The sequence below is a fragment of the Apis cerana genome, linkage group LG9, assembly GCF_029169275.1.
Source record: "Apis cerana isolate GH-2021 linkage group LG9, AcerK_1.0, whole genome shotgun sequence".
Lineage (NCBI taxonomy): Eukaryota > Metazoa > Arthropoda > Insecta > Hymenoptera > Apidae > Apis > Apis cerana.
In genome coordinates, this window is record NC_083860.1 from 6,095,202 (window position 1) to 6,120,356 (window position 25,155).

At 32.8% G+C, this 25,155-nt stretch overlaps 2 protein-coding genes across 4 annotated transcripts in view; both read left to right on the forward strand.

Annotated features, from left to right (window-relative positions):
* The window catches only part of LOC108003743 (inaD-like protein), a 109,356-nt gene extending 99,598 nt beyond the window's left edge, over nucleotides 1-9,758 (forward strand). For all 3 annotated transcript variants that reach the window (XM_017066224.3, XM_017066232.2, XM_062079162.1), the window contains 15 exons: nucleotides 3,407-3,504; nucleotides 4,136-4,340; nucleotides 4,417-4,507; nucleotides 4,639-4,835; nucleotides 6,023-6,117; nucleotides 6,418-6,484; nucleotides 7,010-7,060; nucleotides 7,175-7,276; nucleotides 7,468-7,539; nucleotides 7,915-8,038; nucleotides 8,132-8,286; nucleotides 8,570-8,725; nucleotides 8,809-8,943; nucleotides 9,004-9,177; nucleotides 9,339-9,758. In XM_017066224.3, coding sequence (XP_016921713.2) covers nucleotides 3,407-3,504; nucleotides 4,136-4,340; nucleotides 4,417-4,507; nucleotides 4,639-4,835; nucleotides 6,023-6,117; nucleotides 6,418-6,484; nucleotides 7,010-7,060; nucleotides 7,175-7,276; nucleotides 7,468-7,539; nucleotides 7,915-8,038; nucleotides 8,132-8,286; nucleotides 8,570-8,725; nucleotides 8,809-8,943; nucleotides 9,004-9,174 — 1,719 coding nt within the window. In that variant the 3' untranslated portion in view covers nucleotides 9,175-9,177; nucleotides 9,339-9,758. The remainder of the gene's footprint in view (nucleotides 1-3,406; nucleotides 3,505-4,135; nucleotides 4,341-4,416; nucleotides 4,508-4,638; nucleotides 4,836-6,022; nucleotides 6,118-6,417; nucleotides 6,485-7,009; nucleotides 7,061-7,174; nucleotides 7,277-7,467; nucleotides 7,540-7,914; nucleotides 8,039-8,131; nucleotides 8,287-8,569; nucleotides 8,726-8,808; nucleotides 8,944-9,003; nucleotides 9,178-9,338) is intronic.
* A 13,324-nt stretch (nucleotides 9,759-23,082) lies between these two features.
* LOC108003867 (uncharacterized) overlaps nucleotides 23,083-25,155 on the forward strand; it is a 33,595-nt gene continuing 31,522 nt past the window's right edge. The window contains exons 1-2 of the mRNA XM_017066413.3: nucleotides 23,083-23,098; nucleotides 23,178-23,496. The gene's annotated coding sequence lies outside the window, so the exon portion shown is untranslated. The remainder of the gene's footprint in view (nucleotides 23,099-23,177; nucleotides 23,497-25,155) is intronic.

The following is a 25,155-nucleotide window of genomic DNA, read 5'->3' on the forward strand; positions in this document are numbered from 1 at the left end:
TCCGATACTTTGCATTCTAAGCGATGGAAAAAATTCGTGATTTCTCTTCTCTTATTCGTCAAGTTAGAAAAGAAAAGAAGAGAAAACGATTAATCCACTTGAAGGAACGTTCAAAACAGACTCATTCTTAAACCCAATTCGATTTAATTACATCGACCTTAACAATTAGCTAATAGCTCTTCCCATCGTAACAATTATTACGTATTAACCCTTCTGTTATTGCACACAGTTAACTACCGTTACATATTACAGAATACATCGTTTTAAACAAAGCTTTAAATTTATTACTCTCAATTTTCAAATTAAAATTATTAAATCAAAGTGAAATATTAAACAGACGAACGAAATTTTTGAATTATTCGCAATTAAGATCTTTTCATAAAAGGTAATTAATCGATCCATTTATTATATATCCATTCGCGTTTATTATAAATTTAATTCGTATTTGAATGAAAAGTAAAATTGTCACTACGCATTGTCATCATTTTTTGGACAACGATAAATCTGCAACGGGATACATTAAAGGAAGATAATATAGACTGGAAGACTAACTAATGGAAAGCAATTTCCATTCGTACCATAGGATACACAGTAGATTAATGCAATAGTTACTCGAACAAAGACAGATTTACACGAGATCATTATAATGGACATTCATGCACATAGAGAAGTTTGCAGGAACTAATTAAACGGAGCCAGGAGTATTACTATAGTGACTACTCGTACATAGAAATTAGTCTACGAAAGGTCACAATAGAGATCGTTATTCATGAGTTAAAAAATATTATTCCGACTTGTTACAACGCCAATTCAAATGTGAAAAAAAATTTATGCGCGAAAACAAATCTGGAGAAACTTATTTTAATAATGGTTATCCGTGCATAAAAATAAATCTACGGAAACCATTATGCAAATAATAAAAAATAATAATGAAAGATTATAGCAGGGAGTACGTATTTATATTCATATATGAACGTTCATTCATTATTCAGCTCTTTATTCTCAAATATAATAGAAAATTATATTAGAAAAATTAGCAAGAATTATAGTAGGCAATATTCATCCATGCACAAAACAGATTTACGGGAATATTATACTACTATGATATTTATTCTCGAAGAAAGCTACAATAGTTGATACATATTGAAGAAAAACTGTAGATTATTAATACCTAACTCACAATCTGTTATTCAAATATAACTTTAAAGATCTAAAGCTTGTAGAATATGCACTAATTAGCCACAAATTTCCAAACGATGACCATAGTGACAATTTTCATTCACAGATATCGGTACATAAACAATGACGAAAAGAATTGAAAAAGAAAAAGAAAATTTCTCGATGGTCTTATCGTAGTGTAGGAAGAAAAAGATTGGATTGCGCTCGATGCAAATTAAATCGGTCAACGGGATCGATTGTATGATAACTTGAGGTGATGAGGGGGCGTGTGAAAACGAGAGAAAATCCGTCGTCAATCTATTTCGCGATGCGTCCTATTCGAAATATTACGATCGAACGCGCGTGTGCTCGGGATACCAATTTTAGACAATCTCTCTCTCTCCATCTACCACGACGTTGTTTGATCGTTTCTTGGAATTAATATACAGTCTGTAACAAAAATGTTCGACTAGCGATTCGTCTTATTGGAATCATCGAAAATTGTATTCTCAGTGAATATAGAACATAGCTGTGTGTGAACAATTTTATTTTATTCGAAATATTCGAAAAAGTAGAATTAAATATTGAAATTAATATACAGTCTATCACAAAAGTGTTCGATTCGTTTTATTAAAATCATCGAAAATCGTGTTCTCAGTGAATATAGAACATAGCTGTGTGTGAACAATTTTCTTTTATTCGAAATATTCAAGTAAAGTGAAATTAAATATTGAAATTAATATACAGTCTGTCGCAAAAGTATTCGACTATTGAAATCTTTCGTCTTATTAAAATTATCGAAAATTGTGTTCTCAGTGAATATAGAACATATCTGTGTGTGAACAATTTTCTTTTATTCGAAATATTCAAGTAAAGTGAAATTAAATGGAATTAAGTGAAATTAATATACAGTCTGTCGCAAAAGTGTTCGATTCGTTTTATTAAAATCATCGAAAATCGTGTTCTCAGTGAAAGTGTGTGTACATAAGAATATAGTGAATTTCCTGTGAACAATTTTCTTTTATTCGAAATATTCGAATAAAGTGGAATTAAATATTGAAATTAATATAAAGTTTATCACAAAAGTGTTCGACTATTGAAATCATTCGTCTTATTAAAATTAAAATTATCGAAAATTGTGTTCTCAATGAATATAAAACATAGCTGTGTGTGAACAATTTTCTTTTATTCGAAATATTCGAATAAAGTGGAATTAAATGAAATTAATATACAGTCTGTTGCAAAAGTATTCGACTAACGATTCGTCTTATTAAAATCATTGAAAATCGTGTTCTCAGTGAATATAGCTGTGTGTGAACAATTTTCTTTTATTCGAAATATTCGAAAAAGTGGAAGTAACTTTTTTGGAATTATGGAATACAGTCAATCGCAAAAGTTTCCGTATTCGACTAACGATTCGTGTTATTAAAACGTTTCTTCATAATTTCATAATAATCATTATTTTCAATGGAACTTTGAAATCACTATACAGTCAGCTATAAAAGTTTTCGTAATTTTTAACAATTTCTTAGAATTATCGTGAAACTTATATTTTTACTGAATCTTTTTATTCACGTACATATAGATATTTATAAACTTCCAAATATTTATAATTATCATTCTGTTATAAAGAAATTACATTCGATATACAAGTAATGATTTGAAATTTTCAAATTGGATGAATTTCTTTTCAAGAGGAACATCTCATTAAAAACAACACTTTTTAACCGACTCTATAAATACAATGTATTCTCTGTTTAGCGATTCCATTGATGAAACGGTGTTTATAATTGATAGCGAACGAAATTGATAGCGAAATCGATAGCAGATTCTAAATTTGTTCTGCGTTTCAGATCGTGGCGAGTTTGAAACGATCGGAACGCGTATAGTTCCCCGAAAGTTTATAATTTCGGATTGCGGTTTGTTTGAAGAGCAATGATGATCGAGATCGTGAATTTTCCAACATGTTCACGAGAATTTCCAAATTGTTTCAACGGAAGTTTCATTCTGATAAGAATGAAGAAGAAGAACATACATTTTTTTCAATCTTCGCCAATTTTTCTATTATTCGAAAATGACAGAATTTTTTCAAATTCGATATATTGGAAACAAAAATTCTACTTTTACGTCTTCGCTGTTCAATTTTATTATTTTTTTTTTTTTTTTAAATTGTTTTTGGTAATAACGAAATAGGGGAGGAGGGAATACATTTTTCTTCTGGCAATTTGCGTTTCTATTTGTTTTGCAGGGAGGAATCGAAGACGGGGAAAGGCAAAGTAGCTCAAGATCAGATTTCAAAAGGCAGAGTACAAAAGCTTCAGATGGCGCGGGATCCAGCACGCGAAGGTACTTCAACAATTTAAAAGCTTCGTCAACTTGTTTCTTCGTCTCACCTCCTATTTACCTAAAATTTCTCAAAAGATCCTCGGCAAACTTTCCCTCCATTTGCCCATCGCTTCGACATTTATAAAATATTTCCTTTCAATTTTTCCATCTTTTTTTTTTTTTTCTTTTAATACTCGCAAAACACGGATATTGCGACACAAACTCGTTGCATTAAAAATACTTTTACCCAATCCTTTTTGCTCCCACTTTTCCTTTTCTTTCTCGATCGATTTCGAAACAAGATTAACACGCCATCATCGTTTGATTTATAATATTTAATTTTACACCGTGTTATAAATGTTACGCACGAACGAAGCAGATTACGGGTTTGTTTATTAATAATACAAGCGTCGTGTAGTTCGATGAATTACAGGTAACATTCACCTGTAAACACAGAAACGTAAACTCAACTTTTCGTTCGTTTCGTACGGCATTGTACGAGCGGCATCGTTCCGCGTAGTATCTCGTCCGCGCTCTCGTCCATCGATATCTCTCTATTATTCGTTTCTCGGAATTCTTTTCTTTTTAAATAATAAAAAACTTCTCAAGGATCGAGCGAAACAACTTAACTCGTTAAAAAAAAAAATCTTAGATCCTCCATGAAAAAGTCTATGCGCAAGAAGGCGCCATCACCGCCTTCCAATCCAGGAATATTGCGAGAGGTGAGCGAGGAGAAAGAGGATAATGCGTCGAGACCGGAAAATCCGCCAAGACGGAAGTATTCCTCGGACGAGAGCTCCGAAGAGGAGGATGTGCGCGAGCTCGAGGGTAACGTTTACACGAAAGCTGGTATAGAGGTAAAGAAATCGATTGGAAAAATTGTTTTTTCTCCCCCCACTACGGTAAAAATCAATTTGGGATTAATTGTCGCAGATTTCGAGGAAAAGCGCCGGAAATGTGAAACGTAGCAAAGCGGAAATTGAAGCGGATCCGGAGAAGGAGGACGAGTTCGGTTACACGAATAGTACGTAATTGGTGAATTTGTAAATTTTTGTCTTCCTTTCATTTTTATTCCCCTTCCTTTTCCTCGATTTTTTCATTCCCTTCCTCTTCTCTCCCCCTTCTTTTCATCACAATGTCTGCCTCCATCCGCAGTGAAAATACAGAAGAAATATCAGTCGTTGGGGCACAAGGTGATACTGGTTCAAGTGGAGAAGGACAGGCGTGGTCTAGGCATCTCATTGGCTGGGCACAAGGATCGAAATCGGATGGCAGTGTTCGTTTGTGGCCTTAATCCAAAAGGGGCAGCTCACAAAACTGGCGAGATTTCAGTCGGCGACGAGATACTTGAGGTAAATTTTTTTATTTTTTCCCCCCTTTTTTACACTTAAAAATGTTTCCTGATTTATCTTTAAACTTTTTACCCTTCGAAATCTTGTTTTGAAATAGAAGCGATATTTAATTCATTGTTAAATTCGTACTTTTAAACGTCGTTATTATTATTGTGTTAATTATTGAGAGATGTATTTTTATTGAAAATTATTATCCTTCAATATACGGTATTAATTATTTTGTTAATTTTAAATTACCAATTCTGAGCGATTCGATTAATTTGAATAACGTGAAAAAAAAAAAGGAATTTCTCAGAATCTCGTTAAATCGATGTCTGCTTTTCATTGAAACGAAAAAAAAAAAAAAAAAAGAAAGAAAGAAAGAAACAAAAATGAAAATATATTCTTCGAGATTATTCTTATTATATTTTTCTCATAGAAATACATAGAGTGTTATGAATGTTAAGAAAAGAACGAAAAGAAATTTGACTGTTTTAAAATTTTTGTAAAATATTTTTACAATCTAATATTAAAAATCTAATAAATTGATTTTATATATATATTTTCAACTTACAACGAGAATCGACAATTTCTGCCAAGTATCAATTTTTCGAATATATCGATATTTCTCAACATTGTCAAAAAATATCTTTACCACTAAACCATTCAATGAAAACTCACAATTGGATCAAGATCAGCTGGCATCGGCTGTTAATGGCCCAACAAGTGTTCCTTTGAGGAATTTCCGCCTGTCATCGTCAAACGTATACAAACGGTGCCGCGCTTGAAATTGATAAATCGTGAAAAGACAAGTTTAAAGCGAATTTTTAGTCGGCACACGTGTACCTGGCAAACGTTCAAACCCGATTATCTCAAAATCGAGAAACCTGGAAACCTAGTTTTGCGAGGGTGAATCACCTTGCTCGCTATTCTTTCTCGAGAGAATACTATCTTGATCCATGCCACTCGCACGATCCATAAATATTCTTTTCCGAACGTCGAATATTTTAATAAATAAATTAGAATAAACGATTTGTTCTTTGCTGTGTCTTCGAAAAAATTAAAAAAAATATATATATTCTGATTAATAAATAATTGATTTTAAATTTTAATGGAGGTACAAAAAAGAATTTTAGAATTTTCTTAATTTATCGACAATTTTTTCTTTTCTTTTTTTCATGCTTTTCATAATTGAATTGTATTTCCAGGTAAATGGCTGTGTTCTGCAAGGGCGATGCCACTTGAACGCATCTGCCTTAATTAAAGGAATGGCTGGCACGTCTTTCAAAATCATCGTTTTACGGTAATTATATAATTACATATACGCGTGTGTTGTATGCACATATTCGCGTGTTCATTTTAGAAGAAGAAAAGAAAAAAAATAAATGAAAGTGTAGTATTAAATTGAAATTCCAATCCTCTCTTACACGGTCATTTCTACTTTTTCAATTTCAACGTATGCTTAATAATTATTAATTCTCTCACTTACCTTTTCTTTATCTAGAAGAAAATTTGGCTGTGATAAAATTTATTTAGTAACAATTACGAGTTTAAAAACGTATTATTCAACGATATAAATCGATAAAATTAATCGGTTCAACAGGAGGTCTGCTGCCCTTAACGACGTCGCTGTCAAGCCCATTGTTCAATTCCCCCCGACATTAGACGACGTAAGTTCAATATTTCACAAATGTGATGCAATAATAAATATTCCAACTATCGAGAAACTTCTTTTCCCAAAAAAAAAATCTTGAACACGAAATTTCCAATCTTTTTTCCTTTTTTTATTTTTGGAAAATTTAATCGAAATATTCTTCTCTGCGTAATAACAATTGTTATTATTATTATTATTATTATTATTTTGCAAAATTTACGAAATATATCCATATTCCATTCTATCTTCCTCACCCACTGCACCCATTCTATTTTCACCTCTCTTTACCTAATGCAAACTTAAATTCATAATTCAATAAACCTCAACCGATATTTCTGTCTCACCAACCACTTTTGTGTTTATTTTGGCCACCAAAATCAATCCCACCAAGAATGTCTCACGAATATTATTATTACTCTGCGTATATCGATATTAAAATTTCAAAATTCCTTCACGAAACAGAATAAGGATATATATATTATCTGCTATTCCATTATTATTATTATTATTGTTACTATTATTATTATTATTCTTTTTACAGTCTGACATGTTCAACCAGTACAAAGGAGTTCGCAATATACCAGTGAAAAAGGTAAAAATTTAATTAAACGAGGATAGAATTCGAAGGAAGAAAAATTTAAAAAAAAAAAGAGAGAGAGAGAAAAAGAGTGTAATTTTGATCGATGTGTATTTTTCCAATACGAAGGGCCAGTACGGACTTGGAATAATGATCATCGAGGGAAAACACGCGGAAGTCGGCCAGGGTATATTCATTTCAGACATTCAGGAAGGCAGTGCCGCGGAGCAGGTAGGTAATAACACAATTGCTCTTCATTTTTCTAACGATCGTCTCCATTCATTGCGTCACACTTGATTAGAATGTTAATTATTAATTATTATTGCAATTAGAATTATTGTATTTCATCCTTGCTCCGCGATGAAGAATGGGATTCTGTGCCAGCTGCAATGCAATATTCATTTCTATTTTGCATATTGCAGGCCGGTTTGCAAGTGGGTGACATGATTCTTGCTGTCAATATGGATTGTCTGTTGGGCTCGACTTACGACGAGGTAAAGATCCCTCCCCCCTCTCCCTTTTTTTATTAATAAAGAAGAAGAAGATTGTTAAAGAAGAGATCTGATTAATGATCGATCTTTGGAAAATATTTTTTTATAAAATATGAAACTTTCAAGCAACGAGATAATTTCGAGGGAATAGCAATTTATAATTCGACAAAGGGGATAATAAATAAAATTTTTTCGAGGAATAATTTCGAATAATAAATTCGAGATAATTAAGTTTTTGACGAAATTAACGAAGCCTTTGAACACAATTACTAATAATATTAATTATAGAAATTCAAAGTACATCGAAAAAATCGACCAATTTCTTAAAGAAGAAAGCAATTATTTAACATCTCGAATCGTTCGTTGCTTCTTTCGCAGGCCACGAGTCTTCTGAAGAAGGCAGAGGGTGTGGTGACGCTCACAGTGTGCAATCCTAATCAAAGCAAAGTCGCTAAAGAGGAGGAGGACAGGGCGAAAGGCATTCTACCGCCAGAAGCTGAACGTAATTATTCCGAATATCGATACAAATATAGATCGAATTGCTGTAACTCGATTCCATTTGTTTTAATATAAAAATTGTCATGTGTACGCGAAGAGAAAAAAGAGCCAGAGAAGCCACCGGAACCGGAACCACCGCAAGATCCGAAAGACTGTAAGATAGCGTCTGGAAGGGATACAACGATAGAGTTCCAGAAGGACAAGGACAAAGGCATCGGGTTCATTATAGCTGGTGGATCTGACACGCCGTTGGTAAGTTTAATAAAATTACGATAAAAAGAGAACAAACACGAACAAGTATATGCAACAATTTTTTTGCTAACAATAAGAAATATTATGTGATATATTAGCGAGATTCTCGTTCTTAATTGGAAACAAAACGGATCTGACAAGCTGTTTAATTCAACAGAACATTGTGGTAAAAAGAGGATAATAAATAAATCCTAATGATGATTCTTAACTCCCTCGGCTGCCAACATAAATATTTAATAAAAGGATCAGTTTGAAAGTCGTTCTAACAAAAATATCATTTCAGAAAGGGGTGTTCATCGTGGAAGTGTTCCCGGACGGTGCGGCCCACAAGGACGGGCGATTGCAAGCTGGAGACCAGATACTGGAGATATGCAGTCAGAGCTTCAAAGAGATAGAGCACGACGAGGCGCATGCCGCCGTGTTGAAAGTTTCAGGAACTGTGGGTTTATCGCAACAAAAGATTTTCAAGATTCTTAGCAATCCTTTTCTTCGCTCGATACATTTCGAATCGGTTGTTTGCAGATCACGATGGTGGTGCACCGGCAAGAGAAAGGGGAGGAAGAAATCGAGGTCGAATTGCAGAAGAAGTCGGGAAAAGGGGCTGGCCTTTGTTTGACGGGATACAAAAGTGGGAAAGGGGCATATGTATCGGACCTGGTACGTTCTCGTCGAATTTTCTTCGAGCAGAATTTCCTAATCTCATAATTGTTCGCCCAGCTGCCTGGCGGTAGCGCCTTGGAAAGCGGAAAAATCTGCAAAGGCGATCGAGTGGTGGCAGTCGGTGGCCAGGATGTACGCGAAGCTCCGGTAGAGGACATAGCGGTCCACGTGAAAGTTTCTAACCCGGTGCAATTGAAGCTGGCCAGGTTCAAATCCGCTAAGAAATGACAGGTATCTCTGTCTTTCCAATGATATGTTATTATTACGTTACGTATTTCCCGATTAATTTTATATATTATTCCGCCTTCTCTTAAATTTTCGTGTATATATTTATTGTTGAATAAAAATTATTCAAATTATTCTGAGAAACAAATTTGACAAAATCTGTCCAGGGTTCTGCAGGCGGAACTCGAAAGGCGAGAATTCGGGCGGCGATCCCCATCAGACACCACGGACTCTAGTGTGATATAACTGACTATATCAAAGTAATTATAAATACTGTTTATTACATGTAAGTAATCCTAGAAGAAAGAGCGAGAGAGCGAGAGAGAGAGAGAGAGAGAGAGAGAGAGAGAGAGAGCGAGAGCGAACGAGTGAAAGAGAGAGAGAGAGAGAGAACCAAAGGACGCGAATCCAAAAATGCAATCGTAAAAATCGTAAAAAAAAAACTCTTTACAACTACTCTTAGGAACTCGAATCATTTCGGATCTTGTTTAGCAACAAAGGGATATAAATAATTAAAAAAAGAAAAAAAACGAAATTTCGAGTCTCGCGCGATTTTATAGTAAAAGAAAAGAAAAGGAGAAAAAAAATACGCTGTCTCGAATACCAAATTGTTATTATCAGACGATTTCCGTCTGTCACGTTGAACATCTATGGTAATCGATAAGGATATTCGCGACACCCGTTATATACACTTATTAGAATTAACGACACAGAGTATTTATGCAGTTAGAGCGATATTATATATTATATACTATACATATATATATATATATATTGTAATAGCCACGTGGACGTATATCACGGTGTACGTTTCGTGAAAGAGGTAGAAACTTGTGAAAAGTGCATTGTTATTAATAATTTGATTTAATTATGAAAATGGATCTTTTCTCTCGAGCTTCGTTTTCCTCTTAAGAAGGATAAAAAAGGGAAAAATAGGAAATGAAATTGAGGAAAAATGAGAATAATTGGATGGATTGTTTTTGGAGAAATTTAAAAGAAACGAAAAAGAATTGGGGTGATTTTGAAGTAAATTCAGATAAACTTGATTAAATTAAAATCGATCGAATTAATTTTCTATCTCACTTTGGAACAGATAAAAATTGTAACTGAATTGAAAATTAGAAGAGGTCCAAGAAAATTCAATCAGCTTGATCGATCTCTTCTCGAACATCGCTCCTTGTTCAATATTTAATTATCTTGGGAAGAGAATTTATTTCCAAGAAGACGAATGGAACGAACGAAAGATTAACCATCGATCTAACTCGAGATCTGGATCGATCGAAATTTAATTTCTTTGGCGTTTCTATCCTATCTTTAGAGAAGTTCCGGACGAAAGATCCAAAATGGAAAAGAATAGATAATTAAACCAAGATCGAAATTCGTTGACGAGTTTCTCCCTCTTTCAAAACTATTCAAACCGTGTCTTCATACGAACAGAGATATCTCGCTTGTACGTTTCGTATCACTTACTTTTTAAGTTTAGGCGACATAGAGACTTAGAGTAGAGCGCACGACCGAAACCATTCTGAATTTTCATACCGCTCGAGGAAGAGCGAAAAATCGAGCGAAAATAGAGAGAGACAAAGGAAGAAAACTGATAGGCAAATATTTTTTTTTCTTGATTCTCTTCGAGAAATCGTTGGTCGAGAAACTTTCGAGCGAAAACACAGAGAAAATTCGAAAGTTTTATGAAGAAGCCGCGTTCACACTCGATGCTTTCTTTTCAATTAAAATGTTAAGGATTATTTTTAAAATAAACGCGTATAATTAAAATTTAAGGCTTATGTATTAACGTTGAAGCTTTATTAGGGGAGTAGAAGATGTTTTAAGATATAGTTACGATCCCAAAGAGACTATACGTTGTTCATTGGACAAAATATTTGTCGGAAATTATCGGTTGCAATAGAGATATCGAGTTATCCTATTCAAAAATTATTAATCGGATAATCGCCTGCAATGAGTGTTCGACGATAATTTAGAGTTTCAATAATAACAAAAAAAGGATTATTATTTATGAATAATTCTCTGTATATATCACTAGAATCCTCAACCCACGAACATGTTCATTAATTTTCTTTTTCTTTCATTTATTCATTTCTACTTAATTCGCTTGGTGTGAACGCGGCTTAAGCCGAGATACGAAACCTCATTGCGTTTTTGTCAATGCGAATGTTGTCATAGCAATCTTTTTTTCCAACCAAAAAAAAGAAAAAAAAAAAAGAAGAAGAAAAAGAAGGCGAAGAGATCGGTTTACGAAAATGACAATGGACTAATGTCGAGAGGGGTAGACTGGCTTGTTGATCGCGTATAGTTCAATTTATCCTATTATCCTAGTCGTTAGCGTAGATCTTTCGAGGATCGAGAAAAGCGAGGTTGGAAGTTGAAAAAGTTTAAGCCAAGGAAGAAGAATTTTTAAGCATTAATATCGAGTTCGAGATCGATTCGTGTTCGATTTCGATGCTCGTGTTATTGAAAATTTGACGACCGTAGTGGAATTTGAATTGCCTCGTAAAGCGTGCAACGGTTTAGAAGTGGATCCATCAAAGAATATATACCGGGTGGCTCGTTTCGACGTAAAAGAAATTTTTATTTTTTTGATTCGGTTGTTTAATTAAGGTATGAGACGTGTTAATTTTAAAGTGGGCTCGAATGATAAATATTAGAATATAGATTTCGTGCAATAATTCTATTTATTTATTTATTTCATTTAATTTATGTTGCGCATCGATGATCTGAGCATATATTTTCATTCGAAATGGATTACCCTGTAAATATCCGCTGTTAAAACTGTTAATTATATTCGTGCTGCTTTTGATTTCGATACATCACATCGAATTGAGATATCGAGGTCACGTTCTAATAAAATATATGAAATAGCAAAAAACTCGAAGGAATGTTGATCGGAACATAATTAATTTGACCAACAAGCTTCTTCTTTCCCCGCCAAAATTGGAGATTTAAAACACAAAAATTTCTAAAACACGAAAATTCTCTAATTCTAAACCTACGAATTTTCCAATTGAAAAAATTGAAAATTTGTGAAGTTAAGAATCGGACAAAATTTAAAACTCAGCAACAATTTCACTTAAAATCAAAGATTCGAAAATTCGAAAACTTTGTAAATTTGAAAATTATAAAATTCTAAAATTAAAAGTTTTATTAAAAATCTGATCAACAATTCCAAGTTTCTGACCAGTCAGTATCTGTACAAGTGCTTGAACTGCTTTTCTTCTATCGAGAATGGATCGAAATCGAAATCAACAACAACCATTGCACCAAATATTTCTGATCGCGTTGCAAAACGACATCATGTCGCGACGATGAGGCATCGATTGTAAAAAAAAAAAAAAAAAAATTAAAAAAAGAGACGAGAAAAAAATACATAGTACATTATATAAATATAGAAAAAAGAGAGAAAAAAAAGATGTCGCAAACGTTACGAAAAGAAGCGTGAAAATGTATTATTTATCGAGTACGAGAGTGTGCGTGAGGATAAAAGAAAGAAAGGAAGGAAGGAAGAGCATAGAGGAGCATGAGAGTGACAGACTTATTAGAAAAAGCTTAGTGCTAATTAATAATATATTTGCAAATTAAATAGAATCGGGGTATTATATTCGTACTCTGACACGCCTTCGAAATTCGAGGAGCAATACGATCGAGCCACTTTTACAGTCAACGACTCGAATTATTATCATTATGATTATATTCTCGCCATTATTATCGCCATTATTAATTATCACGAGTTATTATTATAATTATTAATTATTACGAGTGAATTATTATAATTCCCGTTATCGCATACACCGATCATTGTAGCGCGGCACTCTTATCAGAAGATCACAAGGAGGAGCATACAGAAACGAGGAGACAAAAATAAAGAAAAAAAAAAAAAATAAATAAAAAATGAAAATTTCCTTTATTATCGGTTCAGTATTAATATAGCAAAAGTTTGAAGTCGTTGTGGCCGAGCTACGTGCGCGCGTTGAAATCTCTGTCTAATTCATCAGCAAGGTAAGTAAACATTTACACAGATACAAGAAATGGAAGTATAAAATTTTTTCTTTTTTTTTCTCCTTTAGCGAAATTGTATTTTTAATTTCTAAAAACTCGATGAATTTGATTTAAAATAAAAAAAAGTACCAGGTTTTCAGATGAACGAAATATATAAATTTATAACGAATAATATCTAAATACACGAAACTATTTAAATATTATTACGAAAGAAAAGTTTTTTTACAATTCTTTAATTTTCCTTACTTTTTAACGTTATAAGAAATTTTTTTAAAACTGTGATTTTTGACTTTTTATTGTAATTCGATTCAAATCAATTTAGGATAATAAAATGAAATTGATTTTTAAATTGATTGCAATCGTACGACACGACACACGTTCACTATTTATTTTACTATCGAAGCACTTATTTCAACGTTGCTCTTCTTTCACGAGCGCGCGCGCCTGCCTTCTAAGTGGACCAAAGAAATCGTTTTATTGGCCAGAAAAGTGGGTTACCGGCACGGGTCTTCGCAAAGTGTACGATTAATTAATTATAAAAAAAAAGAAAAAAGCGAACGTGTGTTATAGTTAGTACAAAAGTATCGTGCGTTTACTGATAATCTTTATGAATTTTAAGTTGTTCGATGGATAAACTTTGCATCTCATATTATTATGCGCCAGATTACGATACACGATATAGAGAACACTTTCTTTCATGTATTTTTCATGACATTCTTTTGAAGACGCCTCGGTATAAAAGTAAGCACGAGAGAAAGAATTTGATAAAGTTGTTTGCTTTATCTTGATGCTCTACATATCTTTATATCTCTCGAACGACAATGAATACTTTTTCTCGCCAAATCCCGAGAAATCATATTTCCCGATTATGGAATAATTTAAAATATTCTACCGATTATTCTTCATCGCACAGTTTCCCCCATTCTTTTAAAATTTACTATACAACCATCGAATTGACTATTCTTCAATTTACATGAAGATAGTATAATTTAAAAGAGCGAAATAAATTAAAATCGTACAAAGCGGTTCGCACGAACGTACGATTAAAATCTATCCATCGCGAAACCTTCTCTAACGCAACAAAAATTCTACGTTCGGTTTAAGGAATCCTCGTTGCGCAATATTTGCACAATCCCCCGACCAAACCGCGCATAATCGAGAAAATACCGACTCCATCCATAAATCTATCGCAACTCGCGTTTCCTCCTGTTTTAAAACTAAAACACCCTTGCGAAATTCTTGCCGTTTCCGCCAATCTGATCTGTTGTTCCCAGATCCACCTGGATCGCTCCTCGTCATCTCCCCAACGTGATCGCTGTTCGAATGTGACGTCGTTCGAGAAAGAGCACGGAATTTCCCGGAATACGGAACGAAACGGATCGTTATTTTATCGTCGTTTCATGCAAATACGGATCGCTTTTATTAAACTAAAAGATATTTCATCGGGCGATATTGTTGAAAATGTATGGTAGAAGAGTATTTCAAGTGTATTCGGCATATCGAGACTTTTTATTGGTCTAATGGGGATATTTATTTTTATTACTGCAGCAAAGTTGTGGCAATAAAATATATAATTTGTGTAAGGATATTGTGTAACAAACGATACATAGGATTTTATTACCCTAGTGGAATATTTATTTTTCTTATTTCGATATAAAAGTTGTACATATTTTTAAAAAGAATATTTATTTCTAATTAACTGTTCTAAAATTAGAAGGTAAAGAAACGAATCTGTGATTTGCCGATCAAAGGAAAGAACAATAAAATAAAATATTTTAGAATTACATTTTTCTTTTACAAAAAAAAAAAAGAAAAGAAAGAAAATTGAATTTGAAGAATGAAGAATTTTGTCAAATGTTCAGTGTTAAATAAGTGTAGTAATAATTTCATAGAGGATTTCGTTGTATAGAAATATCTACTCGCTTCTGAGCCAACCTGTACTCTACCTTCAAGATTCACTAGAACATCAAGACGAATAAGAAAGTATTCAAAGTAACAAATTACGGCGCAACACACTTCTCTCTGGCTGAGATCGAATCCACGAGGAGAGCCACGATCCATGTCTCTTCCGCGGACAATCGATCGCTTGATCTTCCTCTCCTCTTGAAAGGAAGAGAGTTAATCGAAACGGAACGTCGCTTTCACGACGATTTCGCCGAATTTATCCCCGATATCGCACGAATACGGCCGAGCCATCGATTATCCTCGGCAATAATCGGCCGAAGCATGAAAAACACGGATTGCGTGGCTTTGATCGATTATGATTTTCGCAACGTTATGTTTACGCGCCTTTCTTTCAGGTAAAAAGTCCGAGGAAAGAAGGAAACGATTATCGAACGTTTCGAAATGGAATGGAGATTGATTGATTGATTGATTGATTGGTGAAAAATGGAAGTAAAATTTTGTGAAGTTTTTTTTTAGGCGTTTCAAAAGAATTAGGAGTATTGATTTGGATGATGAAATATGCAGACAAATCTTTCTTTTCAAGGAATTAATGATATTAAAAAATTATGTGCGTACGCTGATATTAAGAGGTTATTGAAAAATTTGGAATTTTTCACTCTGGTGAAAGTGTATATGGTTTTCTTTTGAAGTTGAAAATTACTTTTATAATAATTCAAAAACGATCTCCATAATGAATAATTTCTTAATATGGATTCATCGTAGAGAAAATAAATCGTGAAATTGATCGTTTTGATGAAGAGGTTGTAAATTGATAGAAGATCTCCCAACGTCTTTCTCCAATCTGAGCGAAATCTCGAGAGCAACCAGGATGTTATAGACGATATATTATGTACAAGTAGTTTCAAAAGAGATATAAAAATACTATGATCATGTACTTCATCTCAAATAATGATTAAAAAATAAAAAAGTAATCATCATATTTTAAGGAATTAAATTTGTACCCTATAAGATCAATCTTTTTTTAAGTAAGATAGATATTATTATCCTAATATTTATGAATGGAAAGGTATGTATGTAATCAAGAAACTGATTTTGTATAAAATCAGAAATAAATTGAGAAGAAACATAAGAAAATAAACCATTGAGGGGATGGATTTTTAAAATTCATCCAATATAGTAGATTAAGCTTTATAATAAATCTTTTAGGGGAAGGAAAATTGTGCGATGCCACGATTTCTGAGATTAAAGTAATTTTTTATTTCTCTATTATGCTTTTATTTTTTTAAGCAAACATTTTTTGCTCCGTTAGTCGAATATTTTTCAGCTCGACTGTTTGCAGGCTGAAAAAATCTGAATTCTAATTAGGGGTTGAAGGACTCTTGCCGGAACTTTGGGGTCCAGTCAAACATTTGTATTGCAATATGCAGGTATGAGGATGAAGCTAACTGAATTTTGAATTTAATATCCAGAATTTTTATATATTTATAAGAAAAAAAATCACAAATGATTAGAAACTTTGGTTTTTAATAAATTGAGAAGATATTTAATAATAAAGTGTTAATAAATTATTTTTTATCTACAAAAAATTATAAAGTTTGTAACTATATAGAACTATTAAGAATTAATTCATTTTCAATTGTTCATAAGAGTTTCAGCTAGACAAATATTTATATTGTAACTAAATTATAGGATAAAATCATATTAATAAAAATTTATTGATTGATTCAAATTTAAGAAATAAAAAATTACTAGAAGTTAATTAAAAACAATACTATATTTTGATTAAATATTCCATAATAACAATAATAGACTGATGTTACGACATAAAGGAAATTATCTGCAATTAGAGAAGTGAAAGAGAACTATTCTAATGTTAATTATAAAAGCTGTTCTAACATCTAATTTAAAACAAAGGATAATGTTTTCCTACTGAAGCTAAACAGAATGTATAATGCATTTTTTCCTTATATATTTTACATTACAAACGATTGAAATCATAAATCAAAGATCTATTAATCAATTGCATTACAATGGCCAGCGAAAGTTTGCAACGATTATTCGATTATTCAATTATATATTATGTATATTATATAACAAAGTAATTATATATTATCGATAATATAAAACAATTTTTATCCATTATACATTAAAAATGTATATTAAGATTGTTTCGATGATAACGAGAAAAAAATGTAATAAATAAGTACTTACATCTGCCATTGTTGCAATAAATCAAACATAACCATACTGCACGAAGACTCATCTCATTCGCCATTAATCATCGTAGCGTCAAAAGTGCATAACGTTCATTCCTTCAAATCGATCAATGATCTGTACATAACGAAATTAAAGATTTAAATTAAACACACAAAATTGAAATCAAATATAGTAAAATGATATAATAATACGAATCGAATCTACCTTAAAAGGATAGATAACGTGAGATACCGGCAACTTCAACGGTCGAACAATCGATCAACGAAAAGAAGCAAAGAAAATTCACAATATCACTTAATTCTATCGTAATAATTTTTTACGAAACGAACACACATTGAACAAAAACAAAACTAATAACAATTTAAACCATAAATTAACAAAATAATAACAGAAATATCTATTACGTAATTGAGGTTATATATATATATATATCGAACGGTATCACACGTCCTGCCACGATGATTTTCGGCAGCCGAATGACGTCGCGCGCAGCAGGTACGCTTCGAAGCTTTCTGATTGGCTGGCGCAGCACGGTCCTTTTTCACCTAAACCGCGCCGAAAATTGAAATTTTCGTAAACCCTTTTTCGGTTAACGAACCACGAAAACATTCCGATCTTTATGTTCGGATAAAATAATCGTTTTTTTACTGAATGGAACATACAAGCATGGCCACGAATAAATTATTTCCTGAAAAAATAAAATATTTTAATTAATATCCTCACAAATAAACATTACGTATATAAAAATACATAGTATGCTTGAAAAATTTATTTATTCATTGTTATTTGATTTAATTAGAACAAAGTAAAAATGATTAATGAATGAAATAATTAAGAATGATACTTTTACATCATGAAACAAAATTATCTTACTCTTTTCGCAAAAGAATTTACAAATTCTCTCTCTTTTCATCGTATTGATATTCTACAATTGTATAACTATATAATATCACAAGATTAAATATGTGTCACGAAAACGAGAGAGACTTTTCATCACGTTGTACGGATCATGGAAGTGTAAAGGGTCAAATATCACTGTAATTATGATGCGATCTCGTTTCTCCGAATGGAAACAAAAGATAAAAGAATAATCTAGAATAGAATAACGTATTCATAAGCAGGATATAAGCATGGCAGTCATTCAGCTACTACCTTCATGGACGACTTAAGCGAAATGCGCGTGAACTACTTACATTCTAGCTGTGTATTCGCATTCCAAACTTTCTTAAGCAATTATGTCATAACCGGTGCCCCCCTTTTTCCCATCTCCATTCTCCATATGTCGCTCCAGTCTACGCTTCCTACTCCTCCATTCTTCTTTCTCACTCTCCACGATACAAAGTTCCCAAAGAAACTTGTAAGTTCGCGGGCACCAAACTTTGATGTACACGATCGATTCGCGAAACAATTCGCGATATGGCTAGACGGTTCAGCGGGTGTATATAGGGTGTTTCATAAATTCGAAGAAGAAAAATAAAAATAGAAGGATTTCTATATATTTCTACGCGTAATAAATTTATAAAAATTATTCGAAGATAAGATTTTTAAGTGGAAACTCGGATCTGAAAATTTTGGTTCCTCCTGAAAAAGAAAATTGTAATTGAGAGATTATCGTATGGATTATTTTATAATCGATTAGAAGAGTTTGTAACATAATAATTGGATATATAAAAAATAGTGACAAAGAAATAATCAATCGAAAATATAAATTAAAAATTCGTGATGTTATGAATGAATTGTTTCGATATACCGGGTGTCTTAATCGATTAGAAAAAAATATTTTTGGAATATTTCTTTAAACTTTTTAACAGATTATCCATCATTCTCTCTTTTTAGATATTAAATTATAAAAGATATCATAAAATTTTAATTTTCAAACGAATTATTCCAGTCGAGAGATTAAAAATCAATACCACTGAGCAAAAAAAAAAAAAAATCGAACAATCAGCAAAAATTCTCGATAATTTTCAACGAAATATTAATGCAGACGATTGAACATCTAGAACATAATTATGAATAATTAATTTTCATCGAATCGAATAGTTTCATATTCGAAATTACACGGTGAACAAAATCAAACGGATATCGTGGAGTGGATAGTGAATCTCTTTGAATGCATGTAGGACGATGCTTAGTGGCGTGTGCAATGCCCGATCAGGAAAGTATTCAAAGATATTATGCGTGTTAAGTTTTGCTCCTTCGTATGGAAAGTACATTTGGCACATATTTAATTTCGAACGCCAATATCGAACTTGTTTTGCAATTGAATACGATCAAGAGCTATTATCTCTGAATATTTTATTAATCGAGCATACATGTACATGGACGATCGAATATCGCTCGTTAAATATTATTCAATAAATGGTTAAATAAATTTATATCGATGAACGAAACAGAGAAATCAATGGGAACAGTGCACGTTTCACAAGACAATTCTCGAACAATTATTTTAATAAAATAGAATAATCATTAAACTTTCTTTACACCATATTGCCGAAGAAATGCTTCGAGAGTGAAAAATGAAAATAACGATTTGCATATAAAGTATAATTTAATTAATTCAACGAAAAAGTAAGCTGCTGAATATTTATATTTATATTTATAATAATATATTCTATCTTGAAAAATATTTTGAAAAATTCAAAAACGTTTCTCCATTTCACGTTCGATATTTTTTTTTCTTTTTTTTTTACGATAAAACATTATGAGCGTTCCATTTAACGAAAGTTAGAATTTCGACCTTCATACTCGGACAAAAAAACATGGCTAATTACCACCTCACCGTATCACATGTCCACCCAGCGTGCAACTTTCGTTTTTCCAGCGAGCGAACACTTCTCTTGCCACAACGACCTCGATGTAATTAACTTTGGAACGATAAATCACCTTCCCTCCTCCCCTTCCTTCATTAGGAAAAATGAAAAATTGAAAAATTTCGTTTGTATCGACGCAAATCTGATAAATTCAATAAACAAATGAAACCGTAATCAAAATTCGGAGTTCGAATTAAAACGCGTAACATCTCTTAATGATTCTTTCTTTTTTAATAAATAGATCGATCGTTATCCGCCTGCAAAAAGAAGTATATCAGAAGATTATACGAAAGAAGATTATGCGAATCATTCAATGGATAAATTTTCCTATTTTCAAAAAACATATAAATAATTTAACCAAGATGAAATTAATTTTACATTTGATGAAATTATATTTACATTTTCATTACGATTCAATTTCATATTTAAATAAATCGTAAAACGAAATTAAATCACATTATTCCAAAATTTCCACGAGTTGGAAAAATGACAAAGAAAGTTGCATAGACTATTTAACCAAATGTAAAAAAAAAAAGAAATTCAAAATTACATTTTCAAGAAGACATTTTCTATCTCCATATCCAGATCCAATAAAGGAAAATAAATTACACTCGTGTTCGCAAGGATTAAAAGCGTCTTAAGTTAAAATAGACGTGTGCCGTTCTTAATTATTCAACGAGTCGTTGGACCGTTACCCGCGATCAGGCTTAACTCGCCATTAACTCGTTATTTTCGTAATGGAAATCGTAATGATAAACCGTTCTTTTCCGGCAGATTGGTAATTATGTCAGCCCATCTCCACCAGCCGCCACCCGGTGGAACAGGAAGAAAGAGCTATGACCGAGGGAATGGCAAAAACTGGAACCAGTTCGATAGGAAATTCACTTGTATCGCGGTTACCGAGCGGAATCTGACACCGAATACGAGAAATGGCAACCAGAAATTATTTTTCCAGAGGCGTATATTAATTAATGAACGCCAGAGGAGTAATCAGGATTTCGTTTCGAAGGTAAAAAAAAAAAAAAATGTTGAAATAATTTCATATTAATTAATTATGCTAATTATTTATTTCCTTAAGTAGAGTATTGATAATTATTTTGAAAAAGGAGCACAAAGGATTAACATGGGATGGATTCTCTGGTTTTATATTTCTTGTCAAGAAGATTTTAAATTTGCAAATTTAAAATCTATGCTTCAATGCGAATAATAAAGAGAAGACCGAGAGCAATATTTGTCCCTGGATACCTTTATCATAAATATAAAAATCACGTTGCATGCTATGAGCCACGTCCATCAACGAATCTAAAAAGATTTGAAAGGCACATCGATTAAACCGAGAATTTTACGAAGCTTTTTCTTTCTGACAAAATTAGCTTGTTAACGGGATTAATTATACTTTCATCATGGAACTTCTTTAGAAATGATGCGAAATGAAAAATTAAGTTAAGATAAGTTAATATACTTTACTTTCGGTTAGGTCGCTTTTGATCCTCGCACGTCTATCTTTTTTTTTTATTAATTTCTTGTGAAACGAGATTTAAAAATTAACGAAGATGAATGATCTTTTTTAATAGATTTTTTAAAAAGAGGAAATCGATTATTATTAGATCGAAGAAGTGGATTAATTAAAATAATATTGAAACTTTTCTCCAAAAATAATTACGATCATACGAGGAATAAACAAAATTTTTATTTCAGGTATGTTTCATATACTCTTCGTATTTTTCTTTTTATTCCTTTGGAAGGAATAATTTTCCCATTATTGGACAAAAATGACGAAGAATTAACGGATAAGATCTAATTCATGAATGATTAAGTTTTACAACTTTTCACATTGCGTCAGAGAATACAATACAAGAATATAATAAACCCGCCAATTATTAATTAACCAATTAATTAAAAATCCTCATTCGATACACGGGATATTGTTTTCAATGAATTTTGAATATTATCTTATTCATCCACGATATTTCATAATAGTTAATCCTCCCGCTGCAACCACATTGTTAAAACTTTATTATTTGACGAACCATCAGGATATTCCCATAGCTATCATACAGGTGTAAACCTGGAGAATGCACCGTAAAAGCTGCTTAAAGTATATAATTTAATATTCAAAGAAGTTTATGAGAGTGTTTATGAAGATATTAACGAGAATTACGAACAAGCAATCGTGATAATTTTTTCAGTGAACAAGTCAAGGTAAATACATTTTATTACGAATATTTCGTTTATTATTCCATTTAAAATAATTTTAATTCTTTTTAACAATAATTTTCAACAAGAATTTAAAAAGAAACGAAGGAAAAATCAAGGTATATTTACACAAAATAAACAAAATAATTGCCTAATTATGAAATATATATATATATATATATATTCTTTCTTATTTCTTATTTTTGTTTATTCTTTATTACAAGCATATTCAAAAAAATTTATTATCTATTAATATTATATTTACATACACAGGGTATGAATGCAACACCTTCAATAAAATCTCATTCAAATCCTTATTAAATTACAAGCCATTGAACTTCCTACGTTAGATGAAATAAAATGGAAACAGAGCGAGACTCTCCTGTCTCTGTTACATCATTGCACTCTATTCGTCCAACTACAAACCTAAATCGATATTTATATATACATAAAACTTTCACGTTTATTCCAATACAAAATCTCATCCCTGTATGAATCGATAAATCTATCACACAAAATACACACAAATATATAAATCTAACGAGTAAATAGAGGTAAATCCAGGCACGATAAATCACAGCAATTGGCGCCACCACCGTCATCCGTCAGAAGTTGAACGGACGATCGCCCTCGAGAAGGCCAGCCACGACCCTCGTCACGATCATTCAAGATCGGCGGGACGATTCCTTCGATTCCCTTCCAACGCCTCGTGTCACAACTTTCCACGCACAGCAGCAGCTTGGAAAGCTTGGAACCGGCACGAGGTCCCTCGTTTTTCGTGGCAGGTAATAGCGAAGTCGATCCACGAAGAAGAACGAGAAGGGTCACACACGGAGAACCTACTTTCTTCCTCTTTGCTCACAGCTCGAAAGGGGGGAAATAGTATCGCGGCGGGCCCCTGCTCGAGCCAGCACCAGCCAGTCACACGGACCCACTCGACGAATCTCGATGGGCCTCGCTCGTTTCTCTCGCGCCGCGCTCTATAAACTTCCGGTTTAGAGAGAAGAAGAAGGGAACGCACGAGAGTAATCGAAGTTAGTTAATTGTAATCGAAGATCATCCGGTTTCTCTTTCCTTCTTTTATCTGTTCCAAGTTTGGAGGAGGACGAATTGTCATTTTTCTTGGAGAGGAGAACGATTCTTGGAGGCGGTGGTTCGCCGGAAGTGGACGACCTCGAAAGGGGTAAGCAAGTATTAAGCTGAGTAGTCGACAAGCTATGGAAATTTTCGTGGACGTGCGTGGGTGATGGAGTTTTGTGGAATATTTTGGAATTTAGAAGAGTGTTGTGAATTTAAAGGAATTTTTCCAGGTATTAATTGTTTTGCAACGATTCTAATCTGAATTTTTAACGCGTTTTCGAGGCGAAAATTGCATCGAAATCGTTACCTAGAATATCAGAATTCATAAACCAGGTCGATAAGCTCGAACTACCTGTAGCGCGCAGAGTTAAATACTGAATGAACCAAACACGACATCGTGATCTCTATTAAATATCGCACACCGCATTGTAAATATTGGGAAGAACCGTATACCATATAATTTTTGCCCAAGATAATTGAAAAGTAATTTCATTTTAATTTAATTACAATTATTTGCTTTACATATTTTACAAGAATATCAGATGATTCTTTTTTGTTACAACGATAACTCGAAGACAGCGTTAAATTCTTTTTACTTTTATACACGAAAGAGGATTGCAACTCGCACTAAATTTTCTTCACAGTTCGAGAATAATAAAACGAATGTAAGAAGAGGGATCGTAGCTCGAAAAGAAAATTTGAGAGGCGTTGATATAATATACACATAATATAAATATAAATTCTGAAAGCATTCGAGTAACTCAAATTCGATCGATTCTCAGAATAAATTTCCCCCAGAATGGATCAATCAATTTATTTCATAATTTCGATCGGGATGAAAACTGTGAAAAAGAAATCGAAAGTCTCGCTCGTTCGACTAATCGATTCACGAATACATTGAACCAATGGAGACGCGTGAAAATCATCGATTTCGTGGCAAAATCTACATCGATTGGTAATAAGGTTGTTTCGATGCGCAATCGTGTTCGTCGATTTGTCATGGTTGCAAGCGTGTCGAAATACTTTCAGAGTACAGAAACAGAGCAATGCAGGTTGGAATAAGAAAGAGAGAGAGAGAGAATATTCACGCGTACGTATCTACCTCTTCTAGAGATCTAACACACTTCCAAGAGTTTTCTCTTGGACACGATTAAGAAAAATCGTTCAACGTCGCGGAACTGGATCGACGACGCGCTATTCCTCCACTTCTCGATGGTTGATATTGGAATTTACACTTTTTCCCCCCTTTCCAACCTGAGACCTTCCGTTTCCGGGCTATTGGAGATAAGTTTTTCTCTCTGCTTTTCTTTCTCTCTTTTGAGATACTGCTCGTTTAAAATAACGATCCTCCATCTCGAAGATACGAACAAGATGCAGATTTTTAATTTAGAAAATCGAGTAATTTTTCAATGAATTAAATCGCTATTTTCGAGGATGTTAAAAGAAATTAGTTTCTTTAAAGATGAGATATTAAAATAAATATGGACAAGTTGAAATGGAAATTGGAGGATAATTGAAGGTTAAGAAAAGTGTATAAATAATCATGTTATTATTGTTATTATGCCTTAACTATAAAGAAAAAAAAATATATAGAAAGCATTGCGCGTGACGAGAAAGCAGTATAGTAAAATATGACGTGAAAATGTTGATACAATGTGTATTGGGAAAACAAGAGACAAGAATGTGTACATATGCAAATGAGAAAATTGCTCTGGGGAAATAACCTGTCCAACCGCATGTAACATTTCTATTATAAATTTTA